Source organism: Orcinus orca, chromosome 7 (genome assembly GCF_937001465.1).
Source record: "Orcinus orca chromosome 7, mOrcOrc1.1, whole genome shotgun sequence".
NCBI classification, from domain to species: Eukaryota; Metazoa; Chordata; class Mammalia; order Artiodactyla; family Delphinidae; genus Orcinus; species Orcinus orca.
In genome coordinates, this window is record NC_064565.1 from 59,505,175 (window position 1) to 59,520,747 (window position 15,573).

At 41.3% G+C, this 15,573-nt stretch overlaps 1 protein-coding gene across 4 annotated transcripts in view; it reads right to left on the reverse strand.

Annotated features, from left to right (window-relative positions):
• The window catches only part of TLK1 (tousled like kinase 1), a 209,805-nt gene that overhangs the window by 141,273 nt on the left and 52,959 nt on the right, over positions 1–15,573 (reverse strand). For 2 of the 4 annotated variants that reach the window (XM_004267289.4, XM_033423562.2), the window contains exon 1: positions 9,760–10,480. The exons of the other annotated variants lie outside the window; for them this stretch is intronic. In XM_004267289.4, coding sequence (XP_004267337.1) covers positions 9,760–9,898 — 139 coding nt within the window. In that variant the 5' untranslated portion in view covers positions 9,899–10,480. Of the gene's footprint in view, positions 1–9,759; positions 10,481–15,573 lie in introns of those variants that run through there. 4 annotated transcript variants of the gene reach the window in all.

The following is a 15,573-nucleotide window of genomic DNA, read 5'->3' on the forward strand; positions in this document are numbered from 1 at the left end:
TGAAAATTTTTTAAATAGTGAGAGAAATGCCCGGAGAAAATACAATAAAGCATTTGATAAACTGGATTAGATACATGTTCAGTATGAAGATCGCAACCCTTTGGTTAACTGCAAGGCACTGTGTTAATAATATTTAAGCCCAGTAATTCCTAGGATGAGGTGAACCCCGCCTGGTTCAAAAATACATGCCTATCTCACGCATTGCTGCTATATGAGTGGAACACAATTCTTCAAATAATAATTTGGCAATAGTTATCAAAAGCCTTTAATTGTTTTATACTTTTTGCCCTGATAATTCCATCACTGGGAATCCTCTTCGGGGGGTGGGGGGAGCTTTTACTCAGAGATATTATATCAATATCTATTGTAGCCAAAAAGTAAAAGTAAAAAGAAAAGAAATAACCTAAATAACTAACTATGGTAGTTAAGATGTTTTTGTTCACCATGATCCATTCCTCAGGAAAACTACCATTCACCTAATTTGTGTGACCTTCAGCGGTCCGTCAATCATGGCTTTCTGTGGATTCCCCAACTCACTCTACCTACAGCCATAGTGGCTACCTTGCTGTACATCTCCCAGGTACCAGTGACTGGTTAAGGAACTGACAATCATAATACATCAGCATCAACCCAGAAGTGACATGTGGACATTAGGAAAAAGTTTTGTCTGTCAAGTGTGGTTGCTAAGCCAAAGGTATGTGACTGGGCTCCAGAAGCAAGAGGCTAGAAGAACCCAGAAATGGAGTCAAAGAGGCTCAGTGACATTATTTGAGATGTTGGATCTAAGCTGTTTCCAAAGCCATTCCATCCTCCTCCACACATACAATTCCCAGTTACGTGAACCAGTAAATTCCTTTTTTAACTTATCAAAGCTTGTGTTAAGTTTTTATCACAGGTAAGCAAAAAATCATGACTAACACACTACCAAAAGAAGAATGGTTAACTAAGTAAATTAGAGTACATCCATTCAGTATCCCTGTGGTTAAAATTCAGTGGAATAATGCTAACAGAATAGTATAACAGTTAAGAGCATGCACTCAGGAGCCTAGTCTGAATCCTAACTCTGCTACATATTCTCTATGTGTCCTTGGGTTAGTTAGTTAACCTCTCTGTGGCTCAATTTCCTCATCTGTAAAATAGGGATACAATAGTACCTACTTCATGACTGTTAGAAGTAAATGAGTTACTATTTACAAAGTGCCTAGAACAAGTCCTATCATTAATAAGTATATGTATCTTTTAAATAAATGAGATAAGCAAAAATATATATACAAAGTTAACTAAACCAGGTAACTTCACTGATGTTTTTTAAAATCTGTGCACAGAAAAAGGAAAAACTATGTTTTTAAAAAAGCAAAAATACCCTATTTGTCAAAAAAAAAAAAGAAACATGCCTCAGGTCTCATGAAAGACAGGATGAATCTGATTGGCCTCATACAAATCCCCCTGACCTTCTCCAGAGGCACCATATTCACCATCAGACAAGAAGCACATACATAGTGTCAAGTGTGGAATTCTGAAATCACAATGTATGACATTTAACACAATACCAGCAAATACCAGGTTAAAGTTTAATTTAAGCCTAGAAGTCATTTCTCCAACTAAACTAGTTTCCAGGGAAAGGTACAAATTTATGAGCAGAACGAACTCTTAATAATCCATATAAATGAAGGAGAACAAATATTATGTCAGCCCCCCAAACCACTCATATTTGGCTTTGCACTGCATCTTTGTAGCATACAAGCATTTTAACTTAAATAGAGGTATAACCTGTCTTCGTGAAATTCACAAAATTTCAAACCTAATAGCGAAGCCACATTGAGAAGATTTAAGTTTCACAACCTACCACCTATTTCAGATCTGCATCTTTCTACATCATGCTTTGAATTCCTATCAACCCTTTCATATTCTTTCTCTCATTAGATACACTAAATAATACATGTTACCAAGGGATCTGTTTTGTATGCAATAAGGTAATTAAAGCTTTAAGTGTTTTAAAAAATACTTCTTATAAGATGAATCAGATTAAGCTTCAAGCTTCCTTTCCCTGCCATATTGAATACTAATAAAACTCAAACATCTGCCACTAAAGCATCTCAATTTTGTTCAGAGCCTCATGCACCAGGTTAAAACCCTCCACAATAAGTGGACTATTCCTATATGGACAGTCAAAAATTCTCCATTCAAATTCTAATGTTTATTTGTTATTGCTGTGGTGAGCTTATGAGGTCAAAATATTAAGATAAATGGCATCCCAATTTAATTATTAAATATGAAAGTAAGATTTTTCATTAGTATACCTCTAACATTTTCCATGAAACGTAAGATCTGTACAAATTGGTTTTGGATTTTTCTTCTTTTTAATCTTATCTCCACATACATACAAAACTCATGCAAAAAAATAATAATGACAAAGTTTACCAATAAACTGAATGAGCCTAAAAGACTGATTAGTAAATTAAAATATCTTAAGGAAAAACTAAGAAATTACCCAAAACTAAATTTCCATATCTTAGGCAATATATCCCAGTGGTTAAAATGCAGACTTGATTCAAATCTCAGCCCTAACATTTACTACTCTGTGTCATACTGGGCAAGTTTCTTTACTTCTCTGTGCTTTGGTTCCTCATCTGTAAAATGAGAATGATAATTGTATATACCTCACAGAGTTACGAGAATTAAATGAATTAACATGTACAAACAATAAACTTTAGCTATTATTGTTACCCATTATCACTCTCTAAAATACAAGTTGCCTATGACTTACTAAAATGAGTATCTCCCTGGGTCTGAAATACGTGCATATTAAGTATATAATCACTCCATTTAAAAAAAAAAAGCTTTAACAGATCTTCAACAAAACTTTTCGTTAGGTGCCACCTCTATAGAGCAGCAGTCCCCAACCTTCTGGTACCAGGGACCGGTTTTGTGGAAGACAATTTTTCCACGGACAGGGGTGGGGAATGGTTCAGGCGGTAATGCAAGCGATGGGGAGCAGCAGATGAAGCTTTGCTCACTCAACGCCACTCACTTCCTGCTATGCAGCCCGGTCCCTAACAGGTCCCTAACAGGCTGCAGACCACAGCTGCAGCGGTCTCCCGGGGTTTGGGGACCCCTGCTCCAGAGGACATCCTACTACGCACTGAGAATATGGAAATGAACAAAACATAGTCTCTGAATTCAAGACCTTTCTGTCTAGTACACACAAAAAAAAACTATAATAAAAGGTAGTATGACAAAGGTGCTATGAAATAGACAATCCTATATGACACTAAGGAGCAGAGGAATCTAACTCGGGGGGAAACACCCCAGAAATAATTTCTGAGGAACAATCACCTAGTTACTTCACTTCAGGGCACCACATTATTATTTATGTAATTTACACAGCTTTTAATATATTCATAACAGTATTTTAGAATATAGATCATTAAAAAGACAAGATCACCTTGCATACTACTGCTTACCATGCTCATAAATAAACTTAAAAATCTTTTGGTAATAATGAAGATGAGTATCTTCTCTTAACAAATATAACATAACCTTGAAAAGGTCACATTGCTTCTTCAAGAAACATTTCTTTCACCAATAAATAAAAGCTACAAACTTTCCTCCAGTAAATTATAATTAGTGCTAATGTCAAACAAATAATATTTTTGAGCTGTTAGAGAACTCTGAAGGCTTCGAATTCAACTCCCTCATTTTACAGATGAAAAGGAGCCACAAAGTATAATGGAGAAAGCACTAAGCTGAAAGTCAGAAAACTGAATCTTGGTCCCACCTCTCCTACAGTAAAAGCCTGGGCAAATTATCTAAGTTTCCCCATCTGTAAAATGAGAGGTTTGGATTCATTTGCTTCCAAGGTCCTTTTCAGCTCTGTAATTCTCATTTTATGAAACTGAAGCAGAGAGATAGGCAACTTGCCCAAAGTCACCCAGCTAGTTAATGGCAAAATTGGGACTACACTTGGATTCCAATTATCAATGCACTTTCTCTTCTCTACCATACTACTTCTCCTACTTCACCATTCCTCTAAATTATTCTAAGATTTCTGGAAATTATTAAAGAGCATGAAGGAGTTTATTAAACTAAATGACTTAATCCTATGGCTCTTCTATAGAAAATGAGCTTTAAGTCTAAACGCAAGAAATACATGAAGTCTCAAGCTATGTCATTTACTACACTTAAGTTGACCCCAAGAAAGTTACAGGAGTTTAACCTTGACTTCCCAGCACCTAAAATCTAACCTTTCAATACATCTCACAGAAGAGATTATGTTCCATATTAAATTAAAATATGAATTGCTATAGGTAATGATAGCTATTACATGCATAATTCTCTCAATAAGATGAGAATTTAAATTCTTCACTTTATGTTCTGGTGTTATTTAATATGCATTTTTAAATTCAAGAGAGATCAATTTAAACGCTTTGCCTTCATGCATCCTTTTTTCAGACTCTCTAGCTTTAAAACCATTAGATTAAACACATTACTTCTGAAATCACATACACAATTACAAATGAAAGACTATACAGACTGCTGACAGTTTCTCTTTCTGAACTGAAAATCAGCCCCCCACAGCATTCTAAAATTCTGTGCCCAAGTATATGACAACTCTACTAAACTGTATCGTAAGCAGCATCTGATTCCCTAAAATGTCTTCAAAGCTTATTATATTTCACAGGGAATTCATCAGGATTTCAAGACTGACAGTGTTGATTCCAGAAAATACAGAAAAATCCTCAGAGGAAAAGCACAATAAAAATGCAAAAGAGTAATAAAGTCAATGATAGTTTCATGCTACTGACTTAAGAGAATATTCAAAAACATTCATGGATATGTAAGTACAGTTTAACTATATTTACGAATTTTCAAAGAATCACAGAATGTTTGCAATTTTTAACTGGATGGGACCTTAAGTCACTTAATCTAATAGCACACGAAATAAGAATCTACAGAATTTATCTCTAGCTCCCCCAAAAAAGTCTCCGTAGTTTGCTTTAAATTCTTTAAAGCAGTTCTTTCATTGCTGGCCAAGTCTAGTAGTTATACAGTTTTTACATTCTTGTCAATAAATGATGCTGAATTCATTCTGCGCCTTCCTAACTTTCACCTGCTGGTCCATCTTCTATAACAGCATAATGAACACATTCTCTCTTCAATTTATGTGATTGAAATGCCTGAAAACAGCTATACTTTTTCCCACCCTTTAGTGTCTTCTTTAGTCTAAATGTATGGTCCACAGATTTCTTGTGGGTCCTGAAGACACTTCCGGGATAAAATGTACTTCCACATCACAAGTACCTTTAAAAAAACTGCCACTTGTCGAATTTTGGTGTAATATCAAAGAATAACTTCCAAAAAGACTATTAAAACAATTCTTTTGGGCTTCCCTGGTGGCGCAGTGGTTGAGGGTCCGCCTGCCGATGCAGGGGACACGGGTTCGTGCCCCGGTCCGGGAAGATCCCACATGCCGCGGAGCGGCTGGGCCCGTGAGTCATGGCCGCTGAGCCTGCGTGTCCGGAGCCTGTGCTCCGCAACGGGAGAGGCCACAACAGTGAGAGGCCAGCGTACCGCAAAAAAAAAAAATTAATTCTTTTGCAACTACATATCTATGTGAAGTTGGATTCTCTTCACATGCCTCAATCAAAATACATCTCAACAGACTGAAAGAAGAAAATCCAGCTGTCTTCTAGTAAGCCAGAAATTAAAGTGATTTGTAAAAATATAAAACAATGCCACCAGCCTCACTGAAGCGTGTTTTTGTTTTAATTTTTGGCTGCATTGGGTCTTCGTTGCTGTGCGCGGGCTTTCTCTAGTTGCGGTGCGTGGGCTTATCATTGAGTGCAGGTTCAATGCAGGCTCTCATTGAGTGCAGGCTCAGTAGTTGTGGCGCATGGGCTTAGTTGCTCTGCAGTATGTGGGATCTTCCCAGATCAGGGATCAAACCGGTGTACCCTGAATTGGCAGGCGGATTCTTAACCACTGTGCTACCAGGGAAGTCCCCTCACTAAAGTTGTTGTTTTAGACTATCTTCATTTTAAAATTTGTTAACATGTAATCAGATTGTTATTGTTAGCTAAATATTTTTGAAGTTATTTCATTTCAAATACAGTAAATATCAATAGACATAACCCACATAAATAAAATCTCTTCCTCAATAATTTTTAAGGGAGTAAAGGGGTCCTGAGACCAAAAAGGCTAAAGCACAGCCTATTTCTCAGGGGCAGATTCACAGACTTCTAACTATCTTGGATTTCCCTCTCTCCTCTAATATGTACATATGCCTCTGTAAGGGAGGCACCTACCACATATCTATATATTCATGAGCTAGAATCCTTAAACATACAACCCTGTCTTGCTCCAGCAGGTGACTTCAAGAAATTAAAGGGCCATCTGGTACACTTAACTGTTAACATCTCCCTACAGGTATTACTCAATCATCTGGAGTCAAATACTTTAACTCTTCTGTCTAAAGGATGCAGTCTGTAAATACGGAAACAGAGAGCAAGTTTATTTAAACTGCAATATTATCTTTTTGACCAAACTACTTTCATTATTTATATAAAAGTAAAGCAAATTATTCATATCTGGCAAGATGAAACAGAAAAGCCAAGTCTTTTGTATAACCATTTATTTGACTCTTAGCAGTAACCCATTCAAAAGTACCTATGTATTGATATGCAAAAAAACCACCTGCTCATCTAGCCAGTACACACACCAGGTTCCTCGGAAACAAACCTGACCTTATTTGAAAATTTAATTTCTTAACTTCCCACATCCTTATTCACAGATTAGAAGATAAAGTGGGATAGAGAATTTAGCCACAGGTTTAAAAGACCCAATGTGCAATCTAGAGCTACACTGCTGAGCACCTCTCAGAGAATTTTAAGATTGATAAAGGAAAAGGTTTGGCACTCCAAGGGAAGAAAGAAGTCTATACTATATCATATAAATTCCTAAATCTTATGAGTTAGGCTTATAGATACTTATGGAACAACTCTGAAAATAGCCCATTTTCAAAGTAAAGTTTGCTTAAAAGGAGTTCTTCACATATGTAACTTTATATGTGTACATATACATATGTGTGTATCTCTTTTAAGTTTAAAATTTTCTATTATATATTACATTTAATTTGCTCCACTTTTCAAGAAACAAAGTTTAGGGCTTCCCTGATGGCGCAGTGGTTGAGGGTCCGCCTGCCGATGCAGGGGACACGGGTTTGTGCCCCGGTCCGGGAGGATCCCACATGCCGCGGAGCGGCTGGGCCCGTGAGCCATAGCTGCTGAGCCTGCGCGTCCGGAGCCTGTGCTCCGCGACAGGAGAGGCCTCAGCAGTGAGAGGCCCAAGTACCGCAAAAAAAAAAAAGAAACAAACAAAGTTTATTCTCTCCTTGATACATACACTCAAGTTCCATTAATAGTAATGGTTCTTACTATCTATCAGTCACCAGCAATCAAAGCTCTCAATTTACATCACTTTACACAACATACTAATGTTACTTGGAAAAGATGCAAAGCACTTGTTAAAATAAAAACTGGGATCACACTCAAAAGAAAATGTTTCCATCTTGATACCTAGGGCTTCATATATGCAATTCCTATTAGCATTTGTGAAATCTGAAACTATAGCTTCAAGATGAATATATATAATCCTAGAGAGAATTAACAGTTTTAACTTACTTCCTGGTTGGTCAAAAAAAGCAATGTACCACTGTCACCATACAGGTACTTGGGTGTGAAGTATAACTTCCACAAAAGCATGTCCTGTTATTTCATTAGTAAATAGAGACACACTATTCAGGTTACATAAAAATCCAAACTGCTGGACAAAATTTCTGGTTATTTGGAGGGTCAAGCTAAATTATTCCAACCCCTGAAAAATTTAAAACATCAGGAAAATTGCAGAATAGTATGAAAATTTTTTAACTAGAGTTGCAGTAACCTCAGAAACTCACAATCTAGATTTTTCAGCCCCCAAATTATTAATTACAGATGTTACAGATGAGCAATTCGACACTATGCCCTCAGTATCTAGCACAGTGCTTAGCTCACAGAAATGGCTCAGCAAATATTTAAGAAATGAATGAAAAAAAGATATAGCCTTAAAAGAGTCTTTCCCAAGACCATCATTTACTATCACTCATTACATATCATTCCTAACACTATCATTAAGCATCTTAATGAAAGTACAGACAAAAGTAAAAGCATGCTAAAAGCACCAACTGCTCTGTTTACAAAATAGATTTTAAAACATTCATTTACAAATTTTCAAATGCAAAAAGAAAAATCTCCAGGTGTACTAAATTTGAGTGAGTCAATAAATAAACTTTTATCTTCTAATAATCAGAACTCAGGGTTGGGGGTGAGATGGAAAGGGGAAATGTCATGTCAATGTATTCAGCATGCTTAATGGATGCCATAAATCAAACCTTCCCCTGAATTTTCCAGAGCAAATTCATACCAATCTTTGAGCCTATTGTCACTTTCACACATGCTCACAGGAACAAAATGACAAAGAATGCTGTGCCTGAACCACTGGATTCAGGGCACAAACCACTTGATTAACAAATGTCAAGGCTCTGAGTCGTAAATATTGACAGATATTTTCAAGATAAATTAATCCCACCGACTCCTGCATAAATCAAAGCTCCTGGTATCTTTAAAGGATTCACTAGACTACTGGACTTCCAGACGTTTTTTCTGAAAATGTGGCTACAATCTCCCTGTGTGACACAACCGGCGGTGAACAACCCATTTACCAATTGCTGATGAATACCGCTAAACCTTTTCCAGACAAAAGAGCGTTAAACGTGATTCTACGCACATTTATTCTTCCCCCACAATTCTCCCAAATTTCATTTTATGTCGTATACTTAAAGTTAAATACAGCAAGTTGAAATTTTAGTCAAAAGCACTCCGATGTCTTACTAGCTGTGTAACTGCTACATCTGGTGGCAGCACACTTGCATGCAAGAAGCCAGAAAACTTAGAAAACAATTGTAACCGATCTGGTGCGTGTTTGCAGTAACCTTTACGCAGATATTTCCCACAAAACCCACGACCCTGTCAAAGAACCGTAGCCTACTTGCAGTAGAGAGAGAACGCACAAACACGCAGGAGATGATGGCGAAGCAAAGTTGCAACCATCTGGAGGGATGGTTTTAAAAGCCTGCCCACGAATCAGTCTGTCGTTTAAACTGCTCTAGGAGGCCAGGCAAGGGATCAAAGTCGGCTTTGATAATTTCAGAGGCTCCCCCCAAAGGGCAGAGACCCTGCAAACGAGAGGCATCCTCCAGGTCCTGGGCAGCAAAGCTCGCAGAGCGGGGACCGCCTCTAGGGGAGGAGTGCGCGAGGGAAGGGGAGGGGGCTCGAGGATGAATGCTTCACCAAGAGGGAAAATCCACCAGAGACCCGAGGCCAGGAGGTTAAGAGTACTGAGTGTACTAGCAAATGGAGCAGAAAGGGGCTCGCGTCCGGGGTCAGGCTTCCCATCCCAGCAGGACTGGCTCTTAAGAAGCCCAGGCGAGTCTGTGCGCCGCGCCTCGCTCCGGCCCCTCCAGCGCGCACCCCCTCGTCGGTCTTCTCAGCCACCCGCGAACCACCACCCACACACGGAGCACTACCTCCCCGGAGCCGGGAGGCCTCGAGTCCACCTCGCCCCCTCCCCCACCCCGGGGTCGGAGGAAGGAGACGCGGGGGCGCGGGGACCGCGGCGCAGGAGGGGAGGCCCGCGAGCGGGCGCGGGCGCGACGGCGCTTACCTTCCCTGGGCCTCCCGGATGGCGGCGTGTGATTCAGCAGGGACCTGGCCGCCGTCGCCGAGCCCGGGGTTGGAGACGTGGAGAGCTGGGACCAAGATGGCGGCCCCTCCAAACTTCCACTGCTACTTTGGACACTCATCAAGCTACTTTCTGGGAACCCGACTCCCCCCCTGCGACGGCAGCGGCGGCAACGGCAACGGCACCGGCACCCGCCTCCGTCATGGCGGGGGCCGCGCTGAGGGCGAGCGAGAGAGCGAGGGCAGGGAGGGGAGATTCAAGGGGATGGGGGAGGAAACCGAGAAGGGGGGAGGTGGGGAGGATAGAGGTGAGGGGAGGAGAGGGGACGGGGAGGAGGAAAAGGGGGAGAAGTGAGGGAGCCGGCGGGCGCGCCGGGGAAGAGGCAGAGGGAAGGAGCGCGGCGGCAGAGGTGTCGAGGGGGCGCCCGCTGGGGCCGGGGTCGGAGAGCGGGCGGAGCGCGGGCTGCGCCGGCAGAGAAGACTTCCGCGGGCGGAACCTGCCGGCACCTCTGCAGTGCGTCGGCCCCCGGCGTCGCCCGGGTGGCGGCGGCGGCGGCGGCGGGTGGTGGGTGGCGGCTGAGGCGGCGGGGTAACCTCTGCATCAGTTACAGGCGGCGGCGGCGTCACGCGCCGCCTGTGCAAACACTATCGCGAGGCTCCTGCGCCTCCGGTAGCGGCGGCGGCGGCGGCGGCGGCGGCCGCGGGAGCAGGCTTGGGGGAGGGACTGCCAGGGGTTGGGGGCGGGGGCGGGGGTGGAGGGGCTGGGGAGGGAACGAGCGCGCGAGGGAGGAGACGCGGGCGCCGGGCGCTGCTGGCTCACCAGCGGATAGCAGCGCTGCGCGGGAGCCCGGCCGACCGACTGGCGTGCGCGGGGGTGGCCTCCCCGAGCCGGCCGGAGGGAGGCGCACCCCGCACGCGCCCCCGCCGCGCAGCACTGGCTCCCGCGCCCGATCCGCTGCCACCTGACTCCCCCTCTCTCTCGCGGAAGCGCGCCTGGCTTCCGACCCACACCCAGCCTGGAGAGAAATGCTTCTGCTCTCGCTGGGCTGTCGTTTCTCAGGAGTTCGATGCGATCATTTCTCAAAATGGAACTGAAAAGTTGAGAGTCGCGTCTTTCTTGCCCCTCTGTACTGTGCAAAAAAAACCGGTGTGCCTCTCCCCGTCTACAGAATGGGAGTGATTATCGAATAAAAGAGCTAAGAAAATAAGTTGGGGGGGGATGGAAATAAAACTTTATGAATGTTTTCCAAAAAAGAAAATCTTTACCGGTGTTCTGCGCTGTTATGTGTGGTCTAGCAGTTCTTTGTTTTAAAACAGTAGGTGGGAAATCTAAGAAAATTTTGATCACCGAATTCACATATTTAGGGAAACTATCCAGGGTTCATCTTGTAGAAGAGGGCATGGTTTCTAGAAAGTTCCAGGGCCGCTGCTGAGCCCTGACTACAAAATCCTAAAGCAAATTGCAGCATTTGTAGGTACAGTGTAACTTTCTACACACCCAGACACGGGCAGACACATCAGGGATTGGGCATCTTGTACATAAAGGAGCTGTCTAATAGTTCAGGAAAAATACAAGGCGATTGCTCTCTTTAAAAAACCAAATTGAATAGAACACTAAAAAGATTATGATATACAGCAATTGTACTGGCACGAGGAAATGGCATGCAGGGGGACAAAAATGTCATTTCTATTTCTTATTTTTATGACTTTGCATTTCTCATAGTAATGTTTTGTTCAGATAAACTATCATACTAGAATAGAATCTTGGTTGTCAGTTATCTCCAGAGGTAATTTTAGTTTTCTTATGCTTCAGATTCTTCAGTGAGCTTTTAGTAACGTTCTGCTTTTCAAACTTAAGAGGGACATCTCACAAATTAAACAATTTTATTATTTTTTTAAATTAATTATCTATTTAGGCTGCTCCGGGTCTTAGTTGCTGCACGCGGGATCTTCACTGCAGCACGCGGCTCTTAGTTGTGGCAGGCATGCAGGATCTAGTTCCCTGACCAGGGATGGAAGCCGGGGCCCTTTGCATTGGGAACACAAGAGTGTTACCCACTGGACCACCAGGGAAGTCCCCTAAACAATTTTAGCGAGATATAATAAACTACACATATTTAAACTGTACAACTTGATAAGTTTTGATGTGTATACAACCCTGAAACCATTTATAAAATCAAGATAGTGAATATGTCCATCAGCCTCCAAAATTTCCTCTACCCCTTTGTGGTTCCTCTTCCCCTACACCCGCATTCCCAAGTAACCACAGATACGCTTTCTGTCACTTAGATTAGCTTGCATTTTCCAGAACTTTAGATAAATGGAATCGTACGGTTTGTACACTTTTGTCTGGCTTCTTTTACTCAACATAATTATTTTGAGATTCATCTACATTGTTGCATTTATCAGTAGTTCATTTCTTTTTATTGCTGAGTATTCCATTGTGTGACTATACCACACTTCGTTTATCCATTCACCTATTGATGGACATTTGCATTGTTTCCACTTTTTGGCTATTATGAATAATGCTAGTATGAACATTTGTGTACAAGTCTTTGTGTGGACATATGCCTTCCTTTCTCTTGGATACATATCTAGAACCTTACCATTAGATTTTTATACCAAAGCACATTAACCCTAAGGCAAAACAAGAATTCCTATATGATAGGTAATAGGCAACTGTATGCTCTCTCGGTATTTTAAAAGAGTAAGCTTAGCTGATTGTGGTGAAAAGAGCACAGGACAGGAAGGAAGTCAAGAGGCCTGGGTACTAGTCTCAGCAGGTAACAATCCTTCTCTATTCAATTTCCTCATCTATGAAAAAGAGGTTAGAGTCACTAGGTGATCTCTAAAGCTCCTACCAATTCCAAGACTTTATATGGAGCTCAGCTCCTCTCGAGAGTAGTAAACAAAACCCAACCAAAGAGATTTGATAGTAGGTTATCTTCCTCCCAACCCTCCCCAGAGCCTCAGGTTACCTTTACACCAACCCCGGTTACATTTTATGCAGACTGACTCCTTTTATTTTAAATGGTAACTAGAGGATCACAGCAAATAACATAATCCAATTACTTTCGATTTATTTTTGTTACAAGTGCTGCCTTGGAAAGACAATTAAATGATTGATTCCTGCTTTCTTGTAGCTTATAAAGATAGTCAACACTGACTTATAAAGAGGCTACTGCTAGCAATAGGGAGCTACTTAAATAAACCGTGGCTTAGCCTGAAAATGGAATGTTATGCCATCACTTAAAATCATGTCTGAAGAATACTGAAAAGGATGATAAAATTTTCATGTATATTGTAAGAGAAAACATGGGTTTGATCCCGATTTGTTTGTAAGTATGCAAAACAAATGACTGCAAGGTTGCACCCCAAAAAGTGCATGGCTAGCCTTGGGCTGTAAGATTGCATAATTATTCTTTTCTACTTTCTGCTTTGCCAAATTTTGTACAATGAATCATGTATTTCTTAAGTAATTTAAGCATAAAAAGGGCCTGGGGCTTCCCTGGTGGCGCAGTGGTTGAGAGTCCACCTGCCGATGCAGGGGACACGGGTTCCTGCCTTGGTCCGGGAAGATCCCACATGCCGTGGAGTGGCTGGGCCCATGAGCCATGGTCGCTGAGCCTGCGCATCCGAAGCCTGTGCTCCGCAACAGGAGAGGCCACTACAGTGAGAGGCCCGCGTACCGCAAAAAAAAAAAAAGGGGAGATCTAAGCCCTGATCTATAGGCTAGTCATAATTTACAACTATGTTTATTAGACTCTTTTCTATTTATATACCATAGTAAAAAATATTTACAAAGCATCCAATATTATAGATATAATAAATTATTTTTATACCTCTTAACATTTGATTCCTTCTAAATTTGAGGAAACAATTAATGCTTAAGTCTCTTTTCCCCAAACCAGTCAGAAATGAGCCCAGAGACTGGATGAAATGTCCTTTCTTAGTACTCCCCCATACAGGGGGCTGCTGGAGCCAGTTCATACCACCCAGAGAGCAGACTGTACAAGTCTCTCCCTCAACTCAGAGTTCAATGATGTCACATTGGTAGCTTGAAACTGGTCATGGTAAGAGTATTTACAACACCAAAGTCAGCAAAATCTACAAATCAAGGCTTCCTCACCAGCACACCACTGCTCCCACAGTACATAGATCATTGCCTTATTATCCTCCATTTCCCCGCCTTGGCTAAAAGCCTAAGGAGGGCAAGGACCTTGTCTGTCATGTTTACAGTTATAGTCCCAACATCTAGCACCTGCTTGGCATACAGCTGGTGCTGATACATATTTGTTGAGCCAATCAATTACCCACAGAGCTGGTTCACAAGCACCTGAGCCCCCTGAGCTAATCTCCTTGTAAACAACTCTGTTGGCCATGCTAGCAGAGGAAGAAAAGGCCAAATACTCCCCCACCCCCTCACACTTTCACTTCATTGGCCAATGTTTGTGATTTGATAAAGTTCACTGACCTTGTTAGGGTTGCCAGATGAAATATAAATTTTGCAAGGGCCATACTGATACTAAAAAGTTATTTGTTGTTTATGTAAAATTCAAATGTAACTGAGCATCCTGTATTTTTATTTGCTACATCTGGCAACCCTAGCCCTTTTGAACTAAGCAAAACATAGTTAATGATGTATTACCTAGTAAAGTTGAAGATACTATTACCTGGCAATTCCATTCCAAATAATATATCTTAGAGTAATTCTTGTTCATGTGCACCAGGAGAAAGAACAAGCATGTCCGTAGCACTACTGTTAATAGCTGCCGAAAACTGGAAACCACCCAAATGTCCAACAACAAGAAAATAGATAAATAGAGTTATGTATATTCACACAATAGGATACTATACAACAATTAAAATGCTCACAGGCGTAATGCTGATTTATAAGAACAAGTTAAAGAAGGATGAAGGCAGTTTGATTCATTTATAAAACATTCAAAACTAAATAATATAGTGTTCAGGAATATATATGTGGCAAAACCAGAAAGAAAAATGAATGAGAAGCCAAAATCAGAGTAGGTACTTCCATCAGGGAAAAGGGGGGAATGTGATCATGGAGGACCCACAGGGGCTTCAAAAGCATCAATAAATGCACTACTGTTAAGTTTGGTGAGAGTGTGGAGGTATGTTTGCCTTACTCTTTTTCTTTAAACTATATATATTTATAATGTATATATATATATATATATATATCAGATCTGCTCTAATATGTATGAAATATTACATTACAAATGTTTAGGAAATGGAGTGTGCTGGGCCTTTTTATTAGAGTGAACTGAAATGCCCAGCCTGTCTCCTCTTGCCTGAACTCACCCCCAGATTTGATTTCCTTCTTTGTCTGAATGTATGCACACAGATCGGAGCTCTCAAGATACCTGCCCTACCATCGTGACATGTCACCTTAGTAGTCCTCTTTTTGGTAGATGCTTGGACAGATGACTCCATTGCATAGGATTATGAAGAATTCTCATTTCACTGAGTGTGTTCTACCTGCCCTGCACAATTCACAAAGCCACTGCTTGAAGATTATGGTTTCCAAATCCCTGCAGAGATGGTTTCAGGGTTTTGTGCATAATAGGCTAGGTTACACTTCCTCTGCTCTCTCTAGCAGTGGAAGTGGTTTCCTTCTGGTTTGTCAACTCATTGGGGGAGGGGGGCTTGATCTATACATAACAAAAGTTGGAATTATTAGATTCTCAAAACAGATTCATTTCAGCTTAGGTTAAAAATTATAATCAGCTTCAAAACAATATTACCTCCCCCAAAGAGCACTAGAGGCTGTTCTCCA